At 36.4% G+C, this 26,440-nt stretch overlaps 1 protein-coding gene across 2 annotated transcripts in view; it reads left to right on the forward strand.

Moving 5' to 3' along the window:
- FRY (FRY microtubule binding protein) overlaps positions 1 to 26,440 on the forward strand; it is a 169,122-nt gene that overhangs the window by 24,959 nt on the left and 117,723 nt on the right. For both annotated transcript variants that reach the window (XM_083362441.1, XM_083362442.1), the window contains exons 2-3: positions 11,897 to 12,096; positions 23,814 to 23,867. In XM_083362441.1, the coding sequence (XP_083218567.1) occupies positions 11,897 to 12,096; positions 23,814 to 23,867 (254 nt within the window). The remainder of the gene's footprint in view (positions 1 to 11,896; positions 12,097 to 23,813; positions 23,868 to 26,440) is intronic.

Consider the following 26,440-nt stretch of genomic DNA (forward strand, 5'->3'; position numbering starts at 1 on the left):
TAATATTTTATGACCACATTGTAATTAATTGTTAGAGAACCATATATAAAATCCAGTTCCATATTTTCTTGGTTTGCAGCAGTCTTGACTTCATGAATTCCACTGCAATAGCATACCTTAGTGATGATATCCAAGCTTTCTTGATGTCAAGCAGAAATGTTTGATTTCTGCTCCTTGTGGAGATTACAAATTAATGTAGTATGAAGGAATTATACATCTTCCAAATTTAAGCCTTATATGTGATTCTCTTGGATACACATTTTTTTCTCCTTGCCTCAATCTTACCACTGCCTGCTTTTTTTGGATATAATTTGAATTGTGAAGCATATTGCTGAGCTTCGCTATCTTTGATACTCCTTCAGCCTTCTTGCCTCCTATCCAAATCTCCCTTCTGTCCTGCCCATCGCTTGTCCTGTTCAGCTTCCCTCTGACTTTCATTTCATTGCACTTTCAGCTCAGTGTCTATGGCAAGATTGCATTAGTGGAAGCTGAATACCGTATTTCTTGATTAATGTCTTTTAAGTACAGTATCAATTAATGATCTAAAAGGCTACACACATACACACACACACAACAAAATCACATAAAGTGAATATAGATTGTTTTTCTGGATTCAAGAGTAAAACTATCACATATTATGAATTATTCATCTACAGTCAATAAACCTAATTATAGGATCTCTCTTGTTGGATAAAATGCCAACATTCACTTCAAGGCTGCAGTTCAGCAATTTGCTGTCCATGTTATTTTGAGTCCCACAGCTGTTGAACTGTTTTGATTGTTTCAGCAGATCAACAGCTCAGTATCTGTTAATTTAGAAAAGTGTTTTAACCTGGATGCCTATTCAAAGCAAAAACAGCTGAATAAAGTTTTAATACTGTAGCCTTAATCATAACCTATAATGCTCTACAGGTGAGTTAGATGAAACAGAAATTGAAAAAAGTAGTCAGTCAGGCTGTGAAAAGATCTGGGGTTGAAAGCAAAGTATGATTTGGAAAGTTCCTTAAGCACAAACAGCACCTGTTGGTGAAGCAGCTGCGTCTTTTCCTGGGGTCACGTATGGGTTGCCTTTCTGGTGAAAGGGGGGGGGGCAGACAAATTATTTTGCAAGAAACTCAGGAACACCTCACATGCCACAATTTGAGAAATATTTGATATTCATTTTTGAATAGGTATACTTAGAGTTAGATTCATGGCTATAATTTAAGGTGGAAATATTAGCATGTTTCCATCCATCCTCGGCTCTGTTTGTTCTCTTTCTATACATTTCTATGCAAATGAAATATCAACAAAATCTATGAAGAGCATCCATATAAGCCTGATAAATTAACATTCTACCTTAGGTTAGCATGATTAATGTCAGTGGTTGTTAGTATTGATATAGCAATCATAGATAAAGGAAGATTTTTGATTCTAAAAGGAAAAATGGGATTCACTTGAATGTTGAAATTGCTAAGCGTCATTGAAAGAAGCAGACTTTAGGTTCTTGGGAGGGGATGGCGCAGATTATTCCCATAGAAGGAGAAGTGCAATGCAATATGTACATCCTTAAATATACATCCTTAATACAAAATTAAACCTTCATTCACATGCTCTAATATACTGTATTTGTTTTTGCATTTACATGAACATGCAAAATGATTTTTTCCCCAGAAGCACCGTAGAGCTGATCTCATGATACCAGGAATAATAATTCATTATGCCAAAATAGCATGTCATTGTGCCTGTTACAAAGTGATGTCCCAATACCAATGCTCTCAAGGGGCATGTGATGTTTATTGTTAATGTTCTATACAAGTTGTTTGTTTTATTTACACAGTGCTTCACATTGTTTTATTTTCATGTCAGCTAAACATCACTAATAATGTACAAGTTTTAAATTCTTATTCGTTGACTGATTTCTAATTGTTGATTTGCTGAAAGCCAACTCATTTTGGGAAGAATGCTTACCCACTTGTGGAATGAAGCAAATACTTAACTGAATCTTTAAAGACAGAACTAAAAGGTGGGTACAAAGGATGGCAAAACTTTGGAGAAACTAGAGCTTTTTCATTTCTGTTGGGTTTTTAAAGAAATGGCTAGAGGTTTGTGTATAGTATGAAAAATAGAATAGTATCTGGCTTGCCAGAAGATGATCTTGTATTTGTTTGACTCATATAACTTTCTGGTTTTAGAGCAATTTAAGAAAGGCATTGAAAATGCAATTTAAAATGTTCAAGAATTTAGCTAATTTATCATACGACAAAAAGTTATGGGGTTTTCTCCTGTTTTATCTAGGGTGACTAGGAGGGCGTACAGGAAGATAATATAGGGAATCACAAAAAAGGATGAGCTCCAGGTTTCACAAGGAGTTATTCTTTGATATAAATACCATGACATGACTTATTGCGGTAGCTTTTATTCAGGTTGTACCAAAGTTCAGGCCCATAGGCCAATCACACAAAGTTTTATTAAGTTTTTTTTCCTAGAGAAAACATTACTGTACTTGGGAATGTTCAAAGATCATGTATCAAGTGAATAAGAAACTGTTTAAAAGAAAATGGCAACTAATTAAATATAACAAGTCAACTGTGGGGACCTGACTTTTGATACACCCTGAAAATTTGTTGGAAGAGATATCAAGAGTATGAAAGACATACTAAGGCAAGATGCACCTGAAAACACCTTTATGGCTCTCAGCACAAGAAACTTTATAAACTAGAAGTAATAAGCAAAGATAAATGGTTAACATATTGTGAGATCAAGGGGAATGTAAAATAAAATTAAGAGAACTATTAATAATAGAGGGACATAGTTGTCAATAGTTTTCTTATTTACAGTTATCAGAAGCATTTAAAGTAGACAGAAGAATTTATAGTATATCCTGTAAGACAGAATTTAAAATAGAATTGTATACAAATAATGGACATACAATTGCTAAAGCGTATAAACTTTTATTGAAATTTGAAAGAAGGTGAAAGAATGTGTGATAAGATGGGCTAAAAACTTTTGTTTGTATAATACAAATGAAACAATGGGAACTTATGTCATTGAAAGGACTGAAATTTAAATTATATATAATCTTAAGAAGAATCTTTATAAAATGATGTGCCTTTGATATATGATACTGGAAAATTATCCAGAATGTATAAAGGTACTTCAAATTTATGTTGGCAATATGAACAAGAAGGGTCATTTTATATAGTTGATGGACATGTAGAAAAGCTAGAAAATTCTGCAAAATACCTACAGGATCAAATACCGGTACATACAGTAATTCAGAGGATCTTACAGGCTAACATTCAATTGTAACCATAACTTTTCCTCTTGGGACTGATGAATAAATAGTTAGGAAAGAGCCATGGAATACTTTTTATATGCATAATTATTGTATACACAAGCATGGAAATATTTGGCAGTACCTACAAATGGAGGAATGGTTGGTGGAGAAGACAGATCTTGCTGAAATGACTAAAGTGAATTGTTTGATTAGACAGAGAAGACAATATCTGTATTTACTGGTGACTGGAAACTGGTGACTGACTTTTTGCACAAAAGTAAAATGATTTATGTTTTTGATGATTAGACAGAATAGATAATAGAAAGAAGGAAGTCATGATGTAATTTTAGAGACATAGAGGCTAAAATAGTTATAAGCAATATCTGTTGTGAAGATCAGAAGCCACTTCTTTATATATTTGTTGATATTTTTTTCTTCCTATTTTTCTTCTACATTTTTTCTTTCTGCACTTTTAGTTTTTTTCTTTCTTTCTCCCTTTCTCTTTTTCCTTTTTTATTCTATATTAGTTTGTAATAGTTCATTTCTTTTCTTAAAATTTTCAATAAAAACCTTATATAAAACTACTTTCAGGCATCTGCCCTAATTAGCTATAACTTACAAGAGTAAATACAGAACTTTTGGTGTAGGACTTGTATTATACATTTCCACGATGTAACAGTACAGTATTTGCTCTACTGGCCAATGATATTGGATGGAAACTGCTTTAATAGGCTTGCCACCCTAGAGTTCTTTGGAAGAAAGCCAGGATATGCATGCAGTAAGGCTTTTTCTATAGGCATCTGAATGTATGTATTCACTTATGGGCAGTTTTTCCATTATTTTAACTTTATTGCTATGAAACTGATTTGACTGATACTATAAGAGAAATGAAGAGAAGGAAGGACATGCTAGTATTCAGCTAAAAAAAAGTACCGGTACTTGAGATAATTTATGAGAACGTGTTCTAAGATTAATTCTATTGTCATATTTGAAAGAATTTTTCCATTTAACAGGATAAAATAACATATACAAAATTATAGGTTCATGCTAAGTTAAAATTTGATATTCTATTTTACTGGTTATATACTAGCAGTTGTAACTGTAGGTAGTTATTTACAGAGAAATCTAAAACAACAGTGAAATATTTTTTACCCCACTGTCTTACAGAAAAGTTGTCATCTGAAAGGCAATGTTAAGTAATTTCTTAGTAAATATTTTATGACTAACAGCATTGTATTTACTTTTTATGCAACTGAAAATGTAATATTTTCAATCTGTCAAGAAATATGACCATATAGACCTTTGTTAGCAAAGTATACTTATATACAGTCTTTTCTGATAAAGAAATATAGAGATATACATTGTTCATTACTTTAAGGAAGCTTGATAGAGATACTGCACTATTTTTTTTCTTCGTCACACTTGTCATCTTTTAACTATACCTTTTATTGATTTCACTGAAATTTCTCCATTTCATTGTTGTGAACTGCCCAGAGTCATTGAGAGTTGGGAGGCACACAGATTTAATTTTATTATTACTATTTAGTATTTTTAGTATTAGTATTTAGCATTAGTATTGTATTTTGTTTTAGTATTAATGTTTAGTATTTTTCTTATGGCCATTTTTTATATGTAGATTTTTGATTTTGATATAAATATACAAGTAATCCTCAATTTATAACCATTTATTTAGCAACTATTTCAAATTATTATGGAAATGAAATAAGTGACTTGTGACCAATCTTTATACTTATAACCATTGAGGCATCTGCATAGTTACACAATCAGATTTTGGGCACTTGGCAACCAACATGTATTTACAACAGTTGCAGTATTCCAAGGTCACATGATCCGCATTTGTTGTCTTCCCAGTTGGTTTCCAACAAACAAAGTCAATGGGGGAAACTGGATTCAATTAAGAACCATGTGATTCACTTAACCACCATGGCAAAAAAAGATCTAAAATCTGCACCGCTCATTTAACTGCCTTGTTTAGCAATGAAAGTTTGGATCCGTATTATGGTTGTAAGTCGAAGACTATCTGTAGATTATGGATGTTTATGGGGAAGCTGAGAGGCAATAAATTCCTTTATGTCTTCATTAAGTGAGCATCATGTGACCGCAACTTGCACTATTATTATTATTAGGTTAATGTAATCATTTTAATTGTTTTTAATTTTTGTAATTTGCTGTATTGTTTTTAAAAAAACCTTGTGAACCGTCCTGAGTCCTATGGGAGAAGGGCGGTATATAAGTTTAATAAAATAAAATAAATAAATATTATTTCTGATTTCTTTGTTGACTCTGCTTGTTGGAAGCTGGTTGTGAAATGCATAAATGGTGATCATGTGAGATAGGATGCTGCAATGCTTATAAATGTAAAGACTGGTTGTAAAGTTACTTTTTCAGTGCCATCATAACTTTGAATGGTCACTAAATAGCACAATTGATACGTGACATCTATCTGCACTTCTGTAAGCTTTCACGGTTGGTATCAATAAAGTAGCAATGAGGTTCTGGGCTGAATGACCATAATCTGATTTTATGGTGGCCTGACATTTCACTGGCAATTCAGAGGCAGAGTGAGCAGCTTTATTGGGCTGGGCTGTTGTATTTTAACCTGACGAGCTGATCTCTGAATGGTCCATGTTGCAGGAATACAAGAAAATAGACAAATCACAAGTCTACCCCACAAAGAATTAGTCAACAGCTTGATTCAAGGACTGGCCAATTAGGAGCTGGTTCTCATGGAATGTCTTCAAAATGAACCAGTTGGAAGTTTTAGATGAGGAACCAATTAGGAACCAATCTCAAAGATCATAACTACATGAGAATCAATACAGTTAATGAAAATAAAATTTTCCTTTAAATCTAATTATCTTTCCAAAGCAATAACAATTGAAAAAGTCTCTGTCTTTCTCTCACTAAGGCCTTTTGACTTCCTGATATGAAATGTATTTGCATTATCAGTTAAACCTTTCTGCATATATGGTTGCATCATCTATTAAAAATAGAGGCAGGTTCTTATCGGATATTGGTTGGCATTGTTCCATTCACACCAGCTGTCTCATAAGATTTGCATTTGGTACTTTTGAATTATATTTAGCCACTGTAAATTAATATTTAATAAGAGTAAAAGGCAGTGTAAATAATTTCAGAGTGTAAACTAAGGCATCTGTGGCCTTCCCAGTACAATTCTTCCAGTTTCTCATGAAGTTCATAGGCAATTTAAGGAAGCTATTCCATCACTCCCCGACCCCACTCCAGTGCAGCTATGGTGGCTACCCATGGGGGAAAGGTTGAATGGAAATAACAAGTTTTCCTTCCCCCTAAGGCAGGGGTGTCAAACTCAATTTCATTGAGGGCCGCATCAGCATTGTGGTTGCCCTCAGGGGGCCGGGTGGGTATGGCCTGGGTGGGCGTGGCCTACTGGGTGGGCATGGCTAGAGTGCATATGGTCTACTGGGTGGGCATGGCCAGCTCTACATCGTTCGCATCAAGGGTGCCTATGGGGGCCTGGGCAGGAGTGGGACAGATCTGAGGGTCTCTGGCAGAAGGAGGGTCTCTGGGCCAGGGCCAAGGCAGTGGGGGCCGTTCCCTCACTGTTTCCAGGATGGCTTCGCGGGCCACATGAAACCACTTCGTAGGCCGCATCCGGCCCCCGAGTCTTGTGTTTTACATGTCTGCCTTAAGGTTTTAAAATTGCTTCTGTTGTGGCTAATGATTGTGCAGAAGTGATTTTTGAAAAGAAGGATTGTTCTCATGAGAGGAGGGGTTAATTCACTACCCCATGTTCTGACCATCTTTTAGAAAATTGCTTCTGAATGTGTGGAGTCTATAAAAGCTTCACTGCGGTGTTTGCAGAGGAGCATGTGTTATGTGTTCCTCTGCTTGAGGGCTAGAAGGAAAGAAAGAAAGGATATAATATAAGTCCACTACTGGTGCGAAAGTCCTAGTATGATTGTTGGAAGTTGGTTGGCTTGATATTGGCTCTCTGTCCTTTCTTGCTCGAAGCTGAAGTCATGGGTGAAAAAAAGAAAGTGAATAGCACTGTTTCACAAATGATTGCACAAAAGGTTATAGGAGTAATTTATCCTGCGATAATTATGCAATAAATTCTTCAGCATCTTTTACAAGTAGAAAAACTGCCTTTGACATTTAGCTTACAGCACTATCACACACCATGTAAACTCCTAAAGTGAGTATAAGTTAGCTACAGTACTAAATAATTGGTTTTATTCCATATCCTGTATACTTTGGCTTAGTCATTGCGCTCTTGAATGATCTATCTATATCTCTCTATCTCGATATGTCAGAGTTCCCCAACCTTTTTGGCTTTACAGGCCAGCGGGGGGAGGAGGGAGAGGGGATGGTGCCACCACTCGTACAAATGGAGCGTGAGCACCCTTGTTCACTTGCCCGTGACTTCTGCAGCCCAGTTCCGAACAGCTCAAGGCCCAGTAGTGGCCACGGCCCATGGATTTGAGAACCCTGCTATATATTATTCTATAATCTATATCTATATATATCTACCTATATTGATCTATAAATTATAGATAGTTCTATATCTATCTATATTCTACATTCTTAGACAGTGTGCTCTTGTGCTCTTGATATCTATACACTTGAATGATCTATATCTATTTATATCCCAACTTCCTTTCTGTAATAAAGTTGAGAGGATCTCCCTAAATCCTTTGGATATATGCTTGATTTTATGACAAGAAATGTATATTTCTTGAAATATTTTTTTTAAAAAAACTCATCAGAAGCAGAATTCAGTGTGCTGAAGTCTTCCCCTCTTCTCTTTCTGGTTCCACCGTCTTGGTGGGTGAACTGTTAGTTAGCTGCTGTTAGTTTTAGCAAGTTTGTTTGGGGAAACTCCTTGTGAAATCTGCCTACGATAGCAAGATACATAAAGATATGATTCTATGAATTGAAGACAGGTTGTAGGCAGCCTTGCACTATTCTTGGCAGCTACCCAGATATGAACCATCTTGCACTTTTAATTTTAATTAGTCCTTGAGAAGATAAATGTTTTCTTTTGACATAGTATAATTGTTATTGTTATTAAAATAACTTGTCAATTGAAACTTGAATGTATTTTTTGGAAATTTCACTTCTGTGTTTCGAATAACTGAGATAGTATAGGTTCTCCTGCTTGAGCGGGGGGGCTGGACTAGAAGAACTCCAAGGTCCCTTGCAGCTCCTATTCTATTCTATTCTATTCTATTCTATTCTATTCTATTCTATTCTATTCTATTCTATTCTATTCTATTCTATTCTATTCTATTCTATTCTATTCTACAAACTTTCTTTTCATTATGGTTAATATAATTTCCATAGAATTCATTTTATGCTGCTGTTTTTAACTTTTTAGATTGTGTATGTGTGTGTTATCTAGTCAGTCTTGATTCAGGGTAAATGCTTGGAAATGTTCATGTAGCTTCTTGGTAGTTTAAAAAACATTTTGTAAGTGATCTTAGAACAACATTTGCTTTGAATTGTAGCATATAAATGCTATTCAGTGTTTCATACTAGTTTAATAATCTAATCCTGTTCATACTCAGGAATAAGCATGGATGATTTATCTCAACAAATGTGGAAATTTTAGTCACAGTATAAACTGTAACTTTCTTTGAGGCTGTGCAATTTCACACTTCTTTTGACACTGTTAAAAGGACACCCTCTGTGTTGTGTCTAAAGGAATTGATATTGTTTCTCTGTGTGATTTAGGACCTTTGGTTACAAAGCAAATGCTTTTATCATTTATTCTGTGTTATCTCAGTGTTACCTAATACTTAGGGAAGAAATGCTGCCTTCTGTATGATAATATATGTTGTTGGTATGCAAGAGTTGTTTACGCAGGGCTATACAAGCACGTCTCATGTGCTTGGAGTGCATGAAGTAGTTTTGCTAATCTGTCAGTATAGTATGTGCTTGTGGATAAATATAGACTGGCAGCTACTCTGCAAGTTGTAGATCATCATCATACACTGAGGCTAAAAATTACCTCTTTGGTTATGGAAAATGTGTTCTGATCAGGAAGCTGCAGGTTGCCGTCATTTAAAACCCCCAAGTCCTAGCTTTGAATCTGAAGTTAATAAAAACTTCTGTAACAAAATGACTGAGCCAGGGACATGAAACACGTCATTTTTTTCTCAGCTATAGAAACAAATAAATTTTAAGATCAGGACATTTTTTGATATTGTGAACCTCATGGAGATTTCACTGGCCTGCTGGCGGCGATCCAGTGTGATCAGCTTAATAAAAGGACTTGGTAGGTAAAAAAAAGAAAAAACCTCTTTCCATAAGTTTGTATTTTAATTTGATTTATTAGAGTATTCTATATTTAAGAACCAAATATATATAAGTTTATAGATATAAATGTGGGCAAATAACAAGAATCATGCCTGCTTTTGGTAAGTTCAATTTTTACCTGGTATTTCTTTCTTTACTGATTTTGCTTTATAATCACAGGAATATCTTTGGTTTTATTGTGTATTTGAAAAGCTATGGAAAGGGCATCACTATTTATCTTGAATTCTTTTAATGCATGTGTCATGTGTATACTGCACTATTATCCTATCTGCTGTATTTAATTCTAATTATCATAAAGTACGCAACACTATAATACAGGAAGAAAATTTAGTAGCAAAGGATTGAGAGTCAAGAATGAGCCAGGAAACCTATTTATTTAGATATTTATTTTTGGCAAGGGAAAAATAATTGATGCATAACCACAGGAACAAGATATTTATGTTTCATTTTTCTTAATTTTAAGTTTACGAATGGATCCTTAAATTGTAACTGTGTTAAAGTAATGTCTAAGTACATGGTATACTAATACTTGTTGCCATTTGTGGTATTCCTTGAGTGGAGAAACAGTTGAGATTAAGAAATTTTCTTTAATATAAATAAAATTAAATGGTGACCCTAAAAATCTCAGAATCATGTATGTTATATTAGTTCCCAGAGAACATTCAGCAACAACTTAATTGTTTTGATTCTTTGGAAATTGTCTGTAGTATTTAAGATTTTTGATATGGGAAGATTAAAGCAAGACTTTAAATTCAAAGGCTAAACAATTCCTTAAGTAGTTACTATAGGATTAAAAATATGCATTACCAATTCAATTTTGTTTACATTTAACCTTAACCTGCCCTCTCATTGTCAGTGGATACTGTGTTACTTTCAAGAATAATGGTTGTTGATGATGCTGTATATCTGACTCACTTGTTGATATTACAGTTGAGGGCACTGCCAGCCTAAAAGAAATGGAGTTGTTAAGAGAAACTGGCTATGTTTCATACATAGAATGAAGGTGCTATGTTTTGATAGTTTGCACTGGCCACAGATTTTTACATTTAAATAAATATTGATGAACTATATTCAGTAAATGGTAGTTTATTATGCTGATATGTATTGGAATAATGTTAGTTTAAAATATGCAGGGTTAAAATAGTATCTATATGATAAAGCTTGAATTGTATCCTATATTATTTGGTATGGAAGAATAAAATTACTTTTTCTGTTATGTAAACAAAAAGTGACAAAAATTAATTTGTATGATGTCCTCTTATATTAGCTTGCATTTAATCCAACTAGAAAAAAATTAAGAATTAAGTCAATCTGCTTCTGATTAATATTGACTACTGTGCAAAATCAGAGTTAAATGTACTAACTATATTTTGCTTCTGGGGATTATTATGAAAAATATGTAGCAGCTTAAAGAAATATTGCTTGTTTGGACAGCATCCCAGAGGGAGGGTATCGTCTAACATTAAATTCAACTTTCAGATATGATGAGTAGCTGTCAGGTTTATTTATCAATATTTAATATTCCCATCAGTATTCACCTAGGCAAATATTCAGTCTGGCACAATATTTTATTTTGCCATCTAAAATCCTGATTTCTTTGGGTTCATACAGTTAATATGATTTATTCTTCTTTTTCGCTCATTCTGCACTGTTACATTCTCATTTGTTGTAACTAGAGTTATTTCCAGCCAAATCTTACACATTTTTGGAAGCAGCTCCTCATGTGGAGTTATGTGGAGCTCACTACAACCACTAATTAAGAAAGCTTCTTATAAAACCTTTTCCAAAGATGCAACTGCCTATAACCTTAGTGACAGCATTATATGATGGCATAATTATTTCTTAATGAAATATTAGGAGACAACAGTAGAAGAGAGACTGTTGTTCACAAAAGATTGCACAGGGAACTCTACCTCCCCTTGACTAGGATTCTCCCTGTAATATAATTAGCTTATTTCTGTGTATTTGTGTGATGTGTGAGTGTTATGTTCTTGTGGTTATACATACAGACACACAGGAAGGAAACTGACTATGATACTTTGAGTAAGGCAGTTTCAGGTTCTCTGTATGCTTATGTCTACTTTGTGTTCTGCATTTTAGAAGACAATGCCATTGCCTAATATTTAATTTTAACAACTTTACAATGTCTTTACATATTCATATTAAAAAAAAATATTAGGCTTTACTCCTTTCAACATCTTAATAATCTACACTTTGTAAGATCCTTAATAAGATTAAATAGTCTATATTGGAATAAAATCATTTTATGATCTAAATTATGTTTTATTAAGTGTACATTGCATCTTTAATTTTCAGCATCTCCAGTGGGTAACGGATACATTAAACCACCTGTCCCTTCTGTTTCTGGCACACAAAAGGAAAAGGGACCTCCAACCATGCTACCTATCAATGTTGATCCAGATAGTAAGCCCGGAGAATATGTCTTGAAAAGTTTATTTGTTAACTTTACCACCTTGGCTGAACGCAAGATCCGCATCATCATGGCAGAACCTCTGGTAAGTCAAAGAAAAATTAACATTTCAGCATAGAATTAACTAAAACTAATTTGCAATCAATTTGCTGGAATCTCTTGAACCAGTGGAATATTACTGTTCTACTCAGTGGGGGGATTAAAGACCTGTAATAGAGCAACTCCACTAAGATAAGAAATATGTATGGAATCTACTTGGGAAATGTATTTCTTTGCCCACCTCAGTGGATATGGGGAATATAATTCTAATATGTTGACAAAAATGATTAACCAGATATTTTCATTCAATTGTATTTTTGCTGTAATAGTGTAATTCTGCTGATATATTGTTAAACAATGAAACTATTTGGCTTAGCTTGGACTTTCTGGAAATATTTTGGTAGAATGAGTGAAAAAGCAATAGAAAACCAAGAAAGGCAAAGAAACCCTGAGGAAAAAGTGGTCTCCTCTTGAATGTAAGAACAGGAGAGGGGGACAGAGGAGGAAAGAGGTGTATGCCTGTCACTGAAATTTCTTCGACCAGGTTTCATGTGCTCTGTCAGCTCTTGGGGCAAGGGGAGAGAAGTGGCAACAATATATTGGCAGACTATGGGTGTTACCAGAAACACTGCCTCATACATTTGACTGATATTTATGAGGTTGGTTTATGGGCGAAGTAGAGAGTGCTGCTCTTTTACCATTCTTCCATTTCTGTAGAAGCCTCTTGATGTCACTAATATTATAGGTGTGGATTCGCCCAGGCTACTGACTTTTGGAAATGTTTGCCTCCTCTTTCTGGGTTCAAAGGAATTTCTGGCTGTCATGATAACTATGGGCTTGGGCATCACTGGCCTGATTTATATTTATTTATTTATAATTATATTTGTATACCGCCCTTCTCCCGAAGGACTCAGGGTGGTGAACAGGGCAATACATGTTAAAAAACAAGAATACAAAAGTTAAAAAAGATTAAACAAGATGCCCAAAAACTATAACAATAAGTTAAGTTAAAATACATAAAAAACAATAAAACCCAAACCCATCACCCATCAGGCCAGGCCGGCTTGTTCGAACAGGTAAGTCTTTAGATCGTGACGGAAGGAGCGAAGGTCGGGCACCATCCGGAGCTCAACCGGAAGATGGTTCCATAAATCTGGCGCGCCCACAGAGAACGCCCTCCCCCTGGGGGCCACCAGTCGACATTCTTTGACCGGTGGCACCCTGAGGAGGCCCTCTCTGTGGGAGCACACTGGGCGGAGGGAAGTTGATGCCGGCCGCAGGTGCTCCCTGAGGTATTCCAGACCCATGCCATGAAGGGCTTTGTAGGTCATTACCAGCACCTTGAATCTCACCCGGAAGACAACTGGGAGCCAATGCAGCTTGCGGAGCAGGGGTGTAACATGGGAGTATCGGGAGACTCCCAACACAACTCTCGCGGCTGCATTCTGTACCAGCTGGAGCCTCCGAGTGGTCCTCAAGGGCAGCCCCATGTAGAGAGCGTTGCAGTAGTCCAAACGAGAGGTCACGAGCGCGTGAGTGACCGTACGCAAGGCATCCTGGTCTAGATAGGGCCGCAACTGGTGCACCAGGCGAACCTGGGTGAAGGCCCCCCTAGTCACATTTACTATATGGTCTTCTAAAGAAAGCTGTGAATCTAGGAGGACTCCCAAGTTGCGAGCCCTATCTACGGGAGGTAATAACTCACCCCCCATAGAAAGAGATGGAATATTCTCAATATCCCGAGATGCCGGTACGCACAGCCACTCAGTCTTGTCAGGGTTGAGTCGAAGCCTGTTCCTCCCCATCCAGACCCGAACCGCCTCCAGGCAACGGGACATCACGTCGAGGGCATCACTGGGGTGGTTTGGGGTCGAAATGAAAAGCTGGGTATCATCCGCATACTGATGATACCCAACTCCAAAACCACGAATGATCTCACCCAGCAGCTTCATATAGATGTTGAACAGGAGAGGCGAGAGGACCGACCCCTGAGGAACTCCACAAGCGAGAGGCCTCGAGGTCAACCTCTGTCCCCCTGCCAACACCGACTGCGAACGTCCCAGGAGATAGGAGGAGAACCACTGAAGAACCGTGCCTCCCACTCCCAATCCCCTGAGACGCCGCAGCAGGATACCATGGTCGATGGTATCGAAAGCCGCTGAGAGGTCTAATAGGACTAGGACAGAGGAATATCCCCTGTCCCGAGCCCTCCAGAGATCATTCACCAGAGCGACCAATGCCGTCTCCGTGCTGTACCCGGGCCTGAAGCCCGATTGGTACGGGTCTAGATAATCCGCTTCATCCAGAACCAGAGGGAGCTGATGCGCCACCACGCTCTCAACAACCTTCGATACAACCAGTATCTGGTTTTTATCTTGGACCAGATAAGATGTTACTTGGTTCTTATGGACTTTTCCACATATCTCTTGTGTAGACAGACCACCTTCTTATGGTGATGGATCTAACTGAAGCCAGCAATGTCTGTAGCATTTCAGTGACTCTTAATGGGTCCATAGGGTTTCCAGATGACCCAGTTATCTTGTGGACAACTCTGTCAGATGTCTTGTTAGACAACCAAGGTTCTCAATAGGGTTGCTATTCCCTGACTGCTGATCCTGTGAAAATTATTGATTCTCTGAGGAGCTTCAGGAAATGAAATTTGTAAAATAACATCAAGTGATCCCAGTAGAAAACAAAAAGTCAGAGTAACTAGATTCAGGTATGAGATTTAATTCAAGCCTATTCCATGACAATAAGGTAAATATCTAGCTTATGACTGTGCTTGTGAGATACTTTTAAAGTAACACTTAAAACATAATGGAAGAATCTATACCTTATTCATCCTCCTGGAAAAAAATTAATGAATTTTGGTCAGCGTTTTCATGGTCCAATGACATGTTTCACACAACTTTTTCATACTGCCATTTTCTTTGACCATATGGAGTAACTTGTGTAGAATATCAACCTTATCTATTAATCTATTAGAGAGAAATGAATAATTTTCTAATAATTTGGGAGCACCCTATCTTATATAGTACAGGCTTTAACATGATGGTGAACCTTTAGGCACTTTTCATATAGTTATTCTGTTCTATGTGAAAGGAGACTGTTTTACTGATGACTTCATGCCTATAGGTAGCAAATGCTTCTCATTCCTGAAGATTTTAAAATCTATTTCTTTTGGAATAGTTCAAGGCTCCTCAACTACTAATAAACCTGTATTTTTCCACAGAGATTAGAGTCAAAATGAAAAACTGAGAATGTTTTAGAACCATAGATATCTACAAGAATTGGTCCATCATTATAGTTAATTCAACCTTTCTATATTTGAATTTGCGTATACTCAAGGCTATGGTCTTCCCAGTTGCAATGTATGGCAGTGAAAGCTGGACCATAAAAAAGGCTGATCGCCAAAGAATTGAGGCCTTTGAACTATGGTGCTGGAGAAGACTCCTGCGAGTCCCTTGGACTGCAAGGCGATCAAACCGGTCAGTCCTAGAGGAGATCAACCCTGACTGCTCTTTAGAAGGCCAGATCTTGAAGCTAAAACTCAAATACTTTGGCCACCTAATGAGAAGGAAAGACTTAGTGGAGAAGAGCCTAATGCTGGGAAAGATTGAGGGCAATAGAAGAATGGGACAACAGAGAATGAGGTGGCTGGATGGAGTCACAGAAGCAGTAGGCGTGAGCTTAAATGGACTCCAGAAGATGGTAGAGGACAGGAAGGCCTGGAGGAACGTTGTCCATAGGGTCACGATGGGTTGGACATGACTTCACAGCTAACAACAACAACATATTTGAATTAGTCCCACATCACTAGAACAAGATGAGTAGCATGTTCAGCTTTTACAAATCATACTGTTTTCTAACAGATGCATTGAATGAAAACCAGTGAAATATTAAATTTCCATTTATTGCAAATGAAAAGAAAAAATATATAGTTATCACTAAATATTTGATTTTGAGAGAATCGAATAATGAAATTGGAATTTGGGTTGTCGGTTAGAGTGAAAGAAAAATTATTCTTTAGAAGTACTTGATAATAACATTAAGGGGAAGATGTCTGTGTGAGAGAAAATATTTAGTAAATCTTGCTTGAATGAACCTCAATTCCTGATGAACAAATTGACAAATCCATGTAGTTTTCTTTCCAACAGTACAAAACTATTTTCTCCATTGCTTTCGTTTAAGTTTTTTTTAGTTTTCAATCAGATCTGTTGGTCTAGATCTCCTGATAGTATAGAATTTCCTGCTTGAGCAGGGGGTTGGACTAGAAGACCTCCAAGGACCCTTCCAACTCTGTTATTCAGTTATTCTGTTCTGTTATCCTTCCAATCACTAAGCAATCTGACCTTTTTGTGATTAGTCAGAGAAGACTAGCTGAGACAGAAATTCCTAAATTTTCTACTTAATGACTGATTCTTTATATTACAGTTGTATTGTCTTATAAAATATTTATTCATGATGCCATGTCCCATAAACTTTTTATTTTTTATTTTAATTCCATTTATATCCCGCCTTTCTCCGAAGACTCAGGGTGGCTTACAAGCTTAGCAATAGCCTTCATTCTATGTATATGCCTGCTTATTAGGGCTTTCACACACACCCCAAGCGGCATTATTACAAAGTCAGCTTAATTACCCTCAACAATCTGGGTCCTCATTTTACCTACCTTGGAAGGATGGAAGGCTGAGTCAACCTTGAGCCTGGTGGGATGCGAACCTGCACTAATTGCAGGCAGCTGGTGTTACTTAAGGAGGCATTAGCCCACTGCTCCACCAAGGCTCTGCCGCAGGTGCATCACTGCAAGCATTGCAAAGGGAAAGTTAATTCCATGAGCACCTTTATTTCAGCAAAGAAATAGAGTAATGCATGCAGGGATGAAAACTGAAATAATAACCCTTAGTTTTATATACCACTTTATACTGCTTTACAGCACTCTCTAAGCAATTTACAGAGTCAGCATATTGCCCCCCAACAATCTGGATCCTCATTTTACCAACCTCAGAAGGATGGAAGGCTGAGTCAACATTGAGTCAGTCAGGATCAAATTCTTGGCAATGAGCAGAATTAGCCAGCAATACTATGTTCTATCTAACCATTGCGCTACCACATCTCTTGTTGTATTCTGTTGCAGGAAGTGTTCTGTTTTGCACCATTTCTGTTCATGTGCTTGTAGAGTGCTTAACATTTGTTCAGAAGACGTAAATAGGCATAATTTGTGAGCATAGTTTGCAGATTACATTTAAGGCTCTCTACCATAACCACAGTCTTGAATATGTACTTAGTTCAAAAGTCCACAAAACTTCACCACAGAATATACCTTTTCTAATTAAACTAAAGGAACGCAGTGGCTCAGTGGGTTAGGACACTGAGCTCGTTGATCAGAAGGTCGGCAGTTTGATGGGTCGAATCCCGAGTGCCGCGTAACAGAGTGAGCACCTGTTACTCATCCCAGCTTCTGCCAACCTAGCAGTTCAAAAGCACATAAAAATGCAAGTAGGAAAATAGGGACCACTACGGTGGGAAGGTAACAGTGTTCCATGTGCTGGCTCTTCGGCTTTGAAATGGAGATTAGCACTGGCCCCTAGAGTTGGAAACGACTAGCACGCATGTGCGGGGGAATCTTTACCTTTAATTAAACTAAGCCAAGATGCGGGGCAATTTAGGTGCTGCCTAAGCCACAGGTTGCTTAGCTACTGCTCCCTTCTTAGCTCAAGGATATATTTTCCTGGAACCGGAGAGCTACAGTGCAAGCTGAGGAAAAGACACAGCTTCTTTATTATCTATTGGCAGATGCAGTCAGTATACATGCCTATGCAGTACTTTTCCTGCTTCAGATAATGCTGCATACCTCTAAAGAAGACTCTAAACCCAGCTTCACTGTTAGAACTTTTCCATACCAGAATATCACTTTCAGAAAGGTTGCCTACCTTGCGGTTAATTTGTTTATGTACTCAATGCCTGGTGTCTGTAGATCAAAATTTCAGATAGGTACAAATGGAAGAAAGCAATCTTTCATATAACTAGATCCCATGTAAGTAACATGTTGAAGGTAAAATCAGCATTTGGATTTGGGTTTGGAAATGCATTGGAAAGTGGTACAGCCAGCAAAAGACAGTCCATCCCAGTTTAATAATCTTGCTACTCTAATATCAACTAATTGCAGTTTCCATTTTTTGAGGATGCAGTGCCCTGTAATACTTCTATTAGACTATATAATCATGTCTCAAATGCCAGAAGCATATCAGAAAAGGAATAATTGCTTTGTGTCTCCCCTTTCATATCAGCTAGATCTTTAATACTTTTATTGACAATTGGTGGTGAGGATATGTTTGTGTGTATGCATCAGAATTCAAGTAAGACCCAATTTGGTGTTTTTAAGATATTTTCAGGAATGTCTTTCTTGCACTGTTTTTTCCCCCATAAGGGTAAAAAAATCAAGTTTTGCATTAAGAACAAGTCCACTTTCAAAACATATTAAAGCGGTAGTTAAATTGATAATATGTCTATTAGTGTGTTAGGGTCATTTGAGCTCCTCTCATGTTTTATTCATTATATCAATTGAAGTTGAGGTCTGGCATCCATAAAACATCCTATACATTAAGTTGAGAATTTTGCATGAATTGTCACCCAATTTATTTCTTACATATACAGAAAATACAGAAAGCAGATAACTGGTTAAGAATTGCATAAAGATATTTTTGTTTCTCTTAATTTTTTGAGAATTTTGTTATTGGACTGGTCCCATATGAATGCCTGGCCTTTATGATTTCTAGGGGGAAAAAGTGTCTGGTGATTTCTATATATTATTTATTAGTATTAGTATTAGTATTAGTATTAGTATTAGTATTAGTATTAGTATTAGTATTAGTATTAGCAGAGTTCTGTGATTTAAAAGAGGTTGCCAAAAATGTTCCTGTGTCTTGCTTTAGCCTGATATTTCCAAATTAGAATACTTTATCTAAATTTTGGGTATTTCTTTCTTTCATATTATTTTTTTAATTAAACATGTTACAGAAAATACACAAACAAGAACAATTTTAAAAGACAAAGAAAATACTGAAGCAATGCATAAATAAGTAAACAAAGAATCCAAAATATCTAGGAAGTTATAATTTTCCAGTTTATCATTAATCGATTATGAACAAATGAATATCATACATAGGAAACAAAAAATCAAAGTTCTAAGCAAGGATATATATCAAGAACCATGCTCAACACAGTATGAATCACCAAGGCAAAACTGAAACTCTGAATTCTAAACATTGAAAACCCAAACTTGGTTGAGGCACAAATAAGTTGGAATAAAATTCTGTTTCGGTTTTATTTGTAAAGTACAGAGTAATTTTGGACATTGAAATGTATTATCACAATTTGGTTAATCATTTTTCCAAAGAGACAGTCAGATGACCTTTTCAATAAGAAGTACACATTAACCTTGCAGCAGTAAACAAACGTAATTCAGTTTACTTAGTAAGAAGATAAGGCTTAATAAAATGCAAAAAACATTGCAGGTTGAAATGGAAATTTGACTTAATTTTTTTCATTCTATGAATCATTTTCCAAAATTTACAATTTTGCTACTAAATATGAGAAACATGAAATATGAAATGAAAATTTAATATGAAATTTATTATTGAGTTCAAGAAACATGGCACTATCTTTTGGGACTCTTCTCTATTACCTCACAAATTATAATTATTATGACTTTAAAAAATATTTATGATAAAGAGAAATAAATGTGACCTTTAAAGCCTTTTCAATTTTATTTTGTTTTAAATATATTGTGTGAATTAACTAGATTACCTCTTGTTTTTAAATTCATTGTATATTCTTTTGAGGAAAGTTCAGGATATGAAAATGAGGCTTTAACAGGACATTATTTATTAAAATAGAAATATGTTTATTTGATATTCTTTGGTTCTTATATAACAGCTGCTTCAGTTCAAAATACAGTGAATCATTGAAAATGAATAAACCCCTTTTGTACTAAATTTAGTGGCTGTAGATTTTGGCTCTGCATTTAGCCTACCAATATGAAAGATAGTGAATAAATTGCAATAGACATATTTGGGTGGATTAAAGAATGTTCTTCCCTTTTTGCAAATAAATAGCCAGATAGAAACTTGAGAAATCTCCATGCGGCAATTTCTTAGAAGAGATTAATGTTCATATAAAATTAGTTTTGTTAAAATGGGAAGACAGAGAATCAATGACTATATTTAAGGAGAACAGCATATAAAAGAAATGCAGTAAAGTATTGGATCCCGAAGTAATTAAACCCAATACACCTATGAATAACTTTTATTTTATTTTTTCTTCATTTTGTGTTTTCTTTTTATGACTGTTGCTGCCAGGTATCTTTGTGCCTACACCAGATTACTTGCATAACCCATCTTTGATTCTCTACCATCTCCTCTTCTTGTCCTTGTGCAACCAGCATGATCATCTATCAGCCTTCCTGGCACAGAACCAGCCAGTTCTCTGTTTTTACCCAGTGAGACCTCTGCTGTGTTCCTGGCAGTCGGCATAATTTCCCTTCCCGTTCATCAAATAAATCCAGAAAGCATGTGCAGGCAGGCAGATTGCTCTTCTGTAGCTGACCTTTCTCTGAGTGGAACAGAGAGAGAAATTTTCATGTTCCCAGGAAGCCGTTTCCACCATAATGACTAATTGGCACAGGGCTGCCTATTCAAGTAACTGGGGTCATGACCCACATCCTTTTTGTAATTCTTTGTGAACAACCTGCCGCTTGGCTAGTAATAGTTTATTTAGAGAAAATAGTGCTGGATAATGCCTTGGATTTTTTTGCTTCTTAAAGTTTTGAAAGAGAATCTTTTTTCTTGTTTTCTTTTTTTTTAAAAAAAGATTACACTTCTATTCCCCCCCCCCTTTTTTCAGGAAGATGAAAAACCCTGCAAATATATTGCACCATAGCTTGTAATTCATTTCTAGAAATTTTATATTTGCATTTCATTATTTTACAATTCCACTCTGGAACTGTTTTTTAGTTTGAAGTCTTAAAAAAAATCCACAAGCACTTTGTGTTAAGAGATGACAACAGTGATTTCTCCTCTTAAATCTCCCCATTTAAGAGTGTTTTGCATTTTAGGCCTCTTCAAAACCTGGAAGCTATCTTTAGTTCTGCTTCAGTAGAGCAATTGTTCCTAGTTGTGCCTGTTCTGATTAGTTCTAAATAGTGCAAAGAGACATTAGGTTATGAGAGTGCATCTATTCCTTTATGCTGACTTGTGAATCTGCTTGGCCTTTCTTAGTTAACACTATACCTTCTTAATCTGTTTCCATCTGTGAATCTTTGGTCTTCATTTCCTCAGCATGGAACAATCATACTTTTCCATCTGCCATGTCTTGAGGCAGAACTGACCTTGGTTCAGCTTTTTGTGAGCCCTGCAAAAGACCATAAAATGGCTTCACTGTGCAAAAGTTAATTCATGCTACATATCTTTAGAACAATTCAATATGTGATGGCTACTGAGGTTCTGTGTTTTCTTCCCTCTTTTTGTTTATCAACATTTAACACTGAATTTGCTAATGACTATTAACTCTTCCTTGAATAGGTTTTCTTATTGTCTAGTGCTGAGAGGCATAGGGGCAGAACAAGAAATCAGTGACATAATTTCAACAAAACCAGATTTTTTCTCTGCTTCCATTCCATTTACCCCTGGAACTTTATTTTCCTTTGATTCTGGTAGACAGAGAGCAGGAAAGTGCTCTGGAAGGGCCCTAGGGATGCTGTGGAAGCAATAGGATGTGATGCCTCTGAAGAAATCTACTGGGAGACTAGTGGGCCTCCATGTGTTGGTGGTTGGCAATTGTAAGAAAAGCCTGCTAGACTAGATGGGCCAGAGTACAATTCACCAAGACATTGCTTATGTTTTTAAGATGCAGACTGGATATTATAAATAATCCTCAGCTTGCAATTTCTCCACCCTGGCAGAGTGCTCTTAGCGATAATCATAATTTGTTTCCCTTTAATTTGTCAGTCCCTTTGCTTGGAATAAAGTCTTCAAAACAGAAAAGTAGGTCTTTTCAAGGTGACCCATTACTAGCCCATACTAACCATATCTTTGACAATTCGGCACAGTGTATTTTCACAGCTCCACTGTGAAATTCAGACTGGTAAAACTGCTAGAGTGTGAACAAGAACTAAATAATTAACAATAGGGTAAGGTGATAGGAATGAAATTACTGAGTAAAGACAACATATATCTGGAGTAGGCTTGGAAAGCTAAAACAGGAAACATGCCCCAGATAACAAGAACTCCAAAAGAACAAGGGATTTGTTAGTGCTTGGACATAAAAAAGGAGGCTGTCTAAGATAAGAAAAACAGGTGAAATCTGAGAAAGTTGGTTTAAGAATTGAAAATACTTTTGTCTGTCTCCTAATGCATACAAGGTTATTTTCTATAATCTTACAAAGAATGACTATTGTTACTTAGGACAGTAATGTTAAAAAGGATAATTGCAATTAGTCTGACAGTCTTATAGAATTTCTTCTAGATTTTACAGATATATATTGTACTGATGCCAAAAGTTTGCATGATGAACATTCAAATCCAACACTGGAAAAATCAAGAAAAACAATGTAAAGCAATAAATAATTTCACCCTTCCCTAGATTTTCATTCTGTTATAAAATATGCAGAGTAAAATATGCCTAATTAAAAAAATATATATGGGGTATAAATTATTCTTTCTTTCCTCCGTAACTTCTGCAAGATAAAACACTGACTTCTCCACCCCTGCCCTTCAATTACTCTGGCGATAGCTTATGACTATAATAGTCCTTTGAGGGTTGGTAATTGGGACTGGAATTTCCAACACTGAGCAATGCAGTTGTAAAGTGCAGTGTCATGTGCCACATCACTTAGTGATGTCAATCTAGGCAACCCCCCCTTGCCATTGTTAACCAAATTCTACCAGTTGTCAGCTGAGGACCCATCCCAATCCAAGCCATTTTAGGCTTGCTCCCTGCCAACTCCAAGCCTTGGTAAGATAAGGAACAGCCTTCAGTTCCCCCCACTGGCTTGTCTTGAGAAGAAGTCTTGAGAGGAAACCGCCATGCACAATCTTGGAAACAAAGCCTCATGAAAGGCAGGCCAGGAATGTTTGGTCGGCAACAGGAGCAAGAAAACAGCAAAGGGCAGCTAGGGCAGCTGGGCCCAAAATGGGTAGAAATAGGTGATGGGAGATAGGCAGAGATCGGGGTGAAGTGAAGTGACCCTGTGGCTGGTTGTAAGTGCAGGGGAAATTTTGATCATGTGACCACAGTGCACTGCACTGCACTGATGTATTTCCCTGTGTTCTCCATCACCATAGCTGCAAACAGTCACTGAACAAATGGTTGTAAGTTGAGGACTGTTAATTGTAATTTCTCAAATATTAGGTCTGTACGTAATTCTGGATCCAAATCCTAGTTTAATAACATGCCCAATGTGAACTATTTTGCTATCCGTGTAAATAAAGTAACAAATTGGGATGCAGTTCTTAAAGTAGTTTTGTAAACTTGGGTCAATAACTAAATGCTAGCAAAGAAGACAGGTTTTTGGCTATTGTCCCAAGATAGCTTATAAATCTTACCTTAGTGGCAAATTTATTATATGTTTTGATATTTGATGTTGTGTACAGAATCCTGATAAACATTTTCAGTTGTATTGACTTCATGAACATCTGACATAAAATGACTACATAAGAGAATCCCAATTTTACAATAAATAATATGTCATATATTTTATTATAGGAAAAACCATTGAGCAAATCTTTGCAACATGGAGAAGATCCACAGTTTGATCAAGTAAGTTATATTTGAGACAAGTAAGTTATATCTCCTTTTACTGTCTACACTGCAGTTCCATAGTTACTATATGACTAAAGCAGAAAATTACAACTTGATTAATCTTCCCTAACTGCTTTGACGCTGTTGATATCTTTAATTTATTTTAGTTTTTGTTATTAAGAAAGTGTATACTGTACTATCATTCATTGTAGGGTAGAAAATATCAGTGCAAGACTGAACCTATAATATATTATTGTACTTTCTCCCCCAATTGCAGAGCCAATTCATCAAGACATTAAAAATTGGCAACTTTTGCTGAAAATACATAACCTTAAATATTCACTTTAAGCCTTTCTCGAGGCTGAATAACATTTTCTTTCAGCCCATATAAATCTCTTTGGAGCTCTGAAAAACTTCAAAATGTTCTTACTATATATTGCTTAATAATACAGCCCATTTCTTTCTGACACCTGATACCAATTCTAAAGCATGGTGATGGAAAAGTTATGGTTTGGAGCTGCTTTGTTGCATCAGAAACTGGGCACCTAACTTTCATAGAAGCCACTATGAATTATTCATTCTGCCAGAAAGTGCTTGAGGATAACAGGAGACCATCTGTCAGAAAATTGAAGCTCAACCCAAAGTAGATCTTATAACATAACAGTAACACTAAACATTCCAGCTCATCTACGAAGGGATCTCTGAAAAAAATGAACTTGAGGGTTTTGGAATGGCCAAGTCAAAACTCAGATTTAAACCCATCAAGATGGTGTGGGATGCACTTGAATGCTCCTTAAACATCAACAGCTGAGAAAGTTCTCCATGGAGGAGTGAGAAAAAATTCTTCTCAGTTGATGTCAGAGAGTAATAAACAGCCACAGGTAGTCCTTGACCTAGGACCATTTGTTTAGGACTATTCAAAGTAACGATGGTGCATTGTGCATTGTAGCATCCCTACATTCATGTGATCTCCATGTGGGACCTTCCCAGTCAGCTTCTGACAGGGAAAGTCAATGGGGAAGCCACTGTCAGGAAAGGTCACAAGTCATGGTCATGTGATGTCTCTCTTAACGACCAAGGTGATTTGGTTAGCAACTGTAGCAACAAAGGTAATAAATCAGGTGAGGCCACATTATGCCTCACTTAATGACTGCAGCACATAATGATGAATTTCTTGATACAATTGTGGTTGTAAGTCGAGGACTACGTGTATAAGTCACTCCTGTTTGACGTTGTTTCTACCAAAGGTGGAATACCAGATATTAGTAACTTATACTTATTCTTTCCACAGAAGGAAATGGCATATCTCCTAATTTTTTGTTGAGTAAATGTCTGCAAAGATAAATGTTTATAGGTTGTTTTGGTTTATAGGTTTATAGGTTGTTATATTTTATATACTGTTTGAATGTAAATAAAATACTAATATGTCCACATATATTTAAAAAGAAAGGAAAACTTTACAAGTGCTATGCTTACTTTTTTATGAAGGTATTTGTTTTAACGTTTTTATCATGATTTTGTATGCAGTGGAAAAAATTACAACATAGTTTATAAATGCTATAAAAAAGCTACCTGAGCTATTCTTTGATTTGGCCTCTGTGACTGAGATTTTTCAGTGGTGCTAAGTTTAAAATTGATTTCATAAATGTTCTGGACTTTTATTTATTTTTGGTTTCTTCCTCCTCCTCTCTCTCTCTGTCTCTATAAAGATGCACACTTTTATTCCATATGTTGGTTAAAAGCAACTTTATATTCAAATCTTATTCAACTTGTTTAAGGAAGTTAATTCATTATTAGTTTTATAACAACCTTAGCAACAGTTCAGTGACTATCAAAGTTTTCCTGTCTCATTAAAATGTAAGACAGCTGTTACTGGGAAAGTTGTACCAGTAAAGAAATAATTGTGCTGTGCAGTGGATATTTCTTTGGGGGGCAAGCATGCCACAGTGACAGAAGCAGGAGCATCAGGCCATGGTGGTGTGAGCCCTACAGGTTTGTGCATGAAGTCTGTGGTCACATACTGTGGACAAAGTTTGCAATGTGGCCTACAAAAGGAGCAAGATCTTGGAGTTGCCTAAGGCCTGTGCTTGCCATTTCTAGCTTGGTTCTTAGGCATGTGCAAACCATTTGGAGGAGTGCTTCGCAAAGTGTTGAGTTACTACATCCCGTTTCAAGCTCAACAGATAGATAAAGGATGCATCATATTGTCTGAGTACTTTTGAAAAGTAGAGCAATTAGAAACAATGTGGTGCCCTTTGTTTTGAGAAATGGTTCAGAGGCGTACTTCTATCACTGTGTGAAGAAGGTCTCCAAATAATAATAATAACAACAATGACGACGACGATGATGATGATGATGTTGGAAGTGTCCTTGGAGGTCCTCTAGTCCAACCCCCTGCTCAGGCAGGAAACCCTATACCACTTCAGACAAATGGCTGTCCCGTCTCTTCTTAAAAACTTTCAGTGTTGGAACATTCACAGCTTCTGGAGGCAGGTTGTTCCACTGATTAATTGTTCTAACTGTCAGGAATTTTCTCCTTAATTCTAGGTTGTTTCCATGCATTGCTTCTTGTCTTGCCTTCAGGTGCTTTG

Source organism: Vipera ursinii (assembly GCF_947247035.1).
Source record: "Vipera ursinii genome assembly, chromosome: 4".
Taxonomy (NCBI): Eukaryota; Metazoa; Chordata; class Lepidosauria; order Squamata; family Viperidae; genus Vipera; species Vipera ursinii.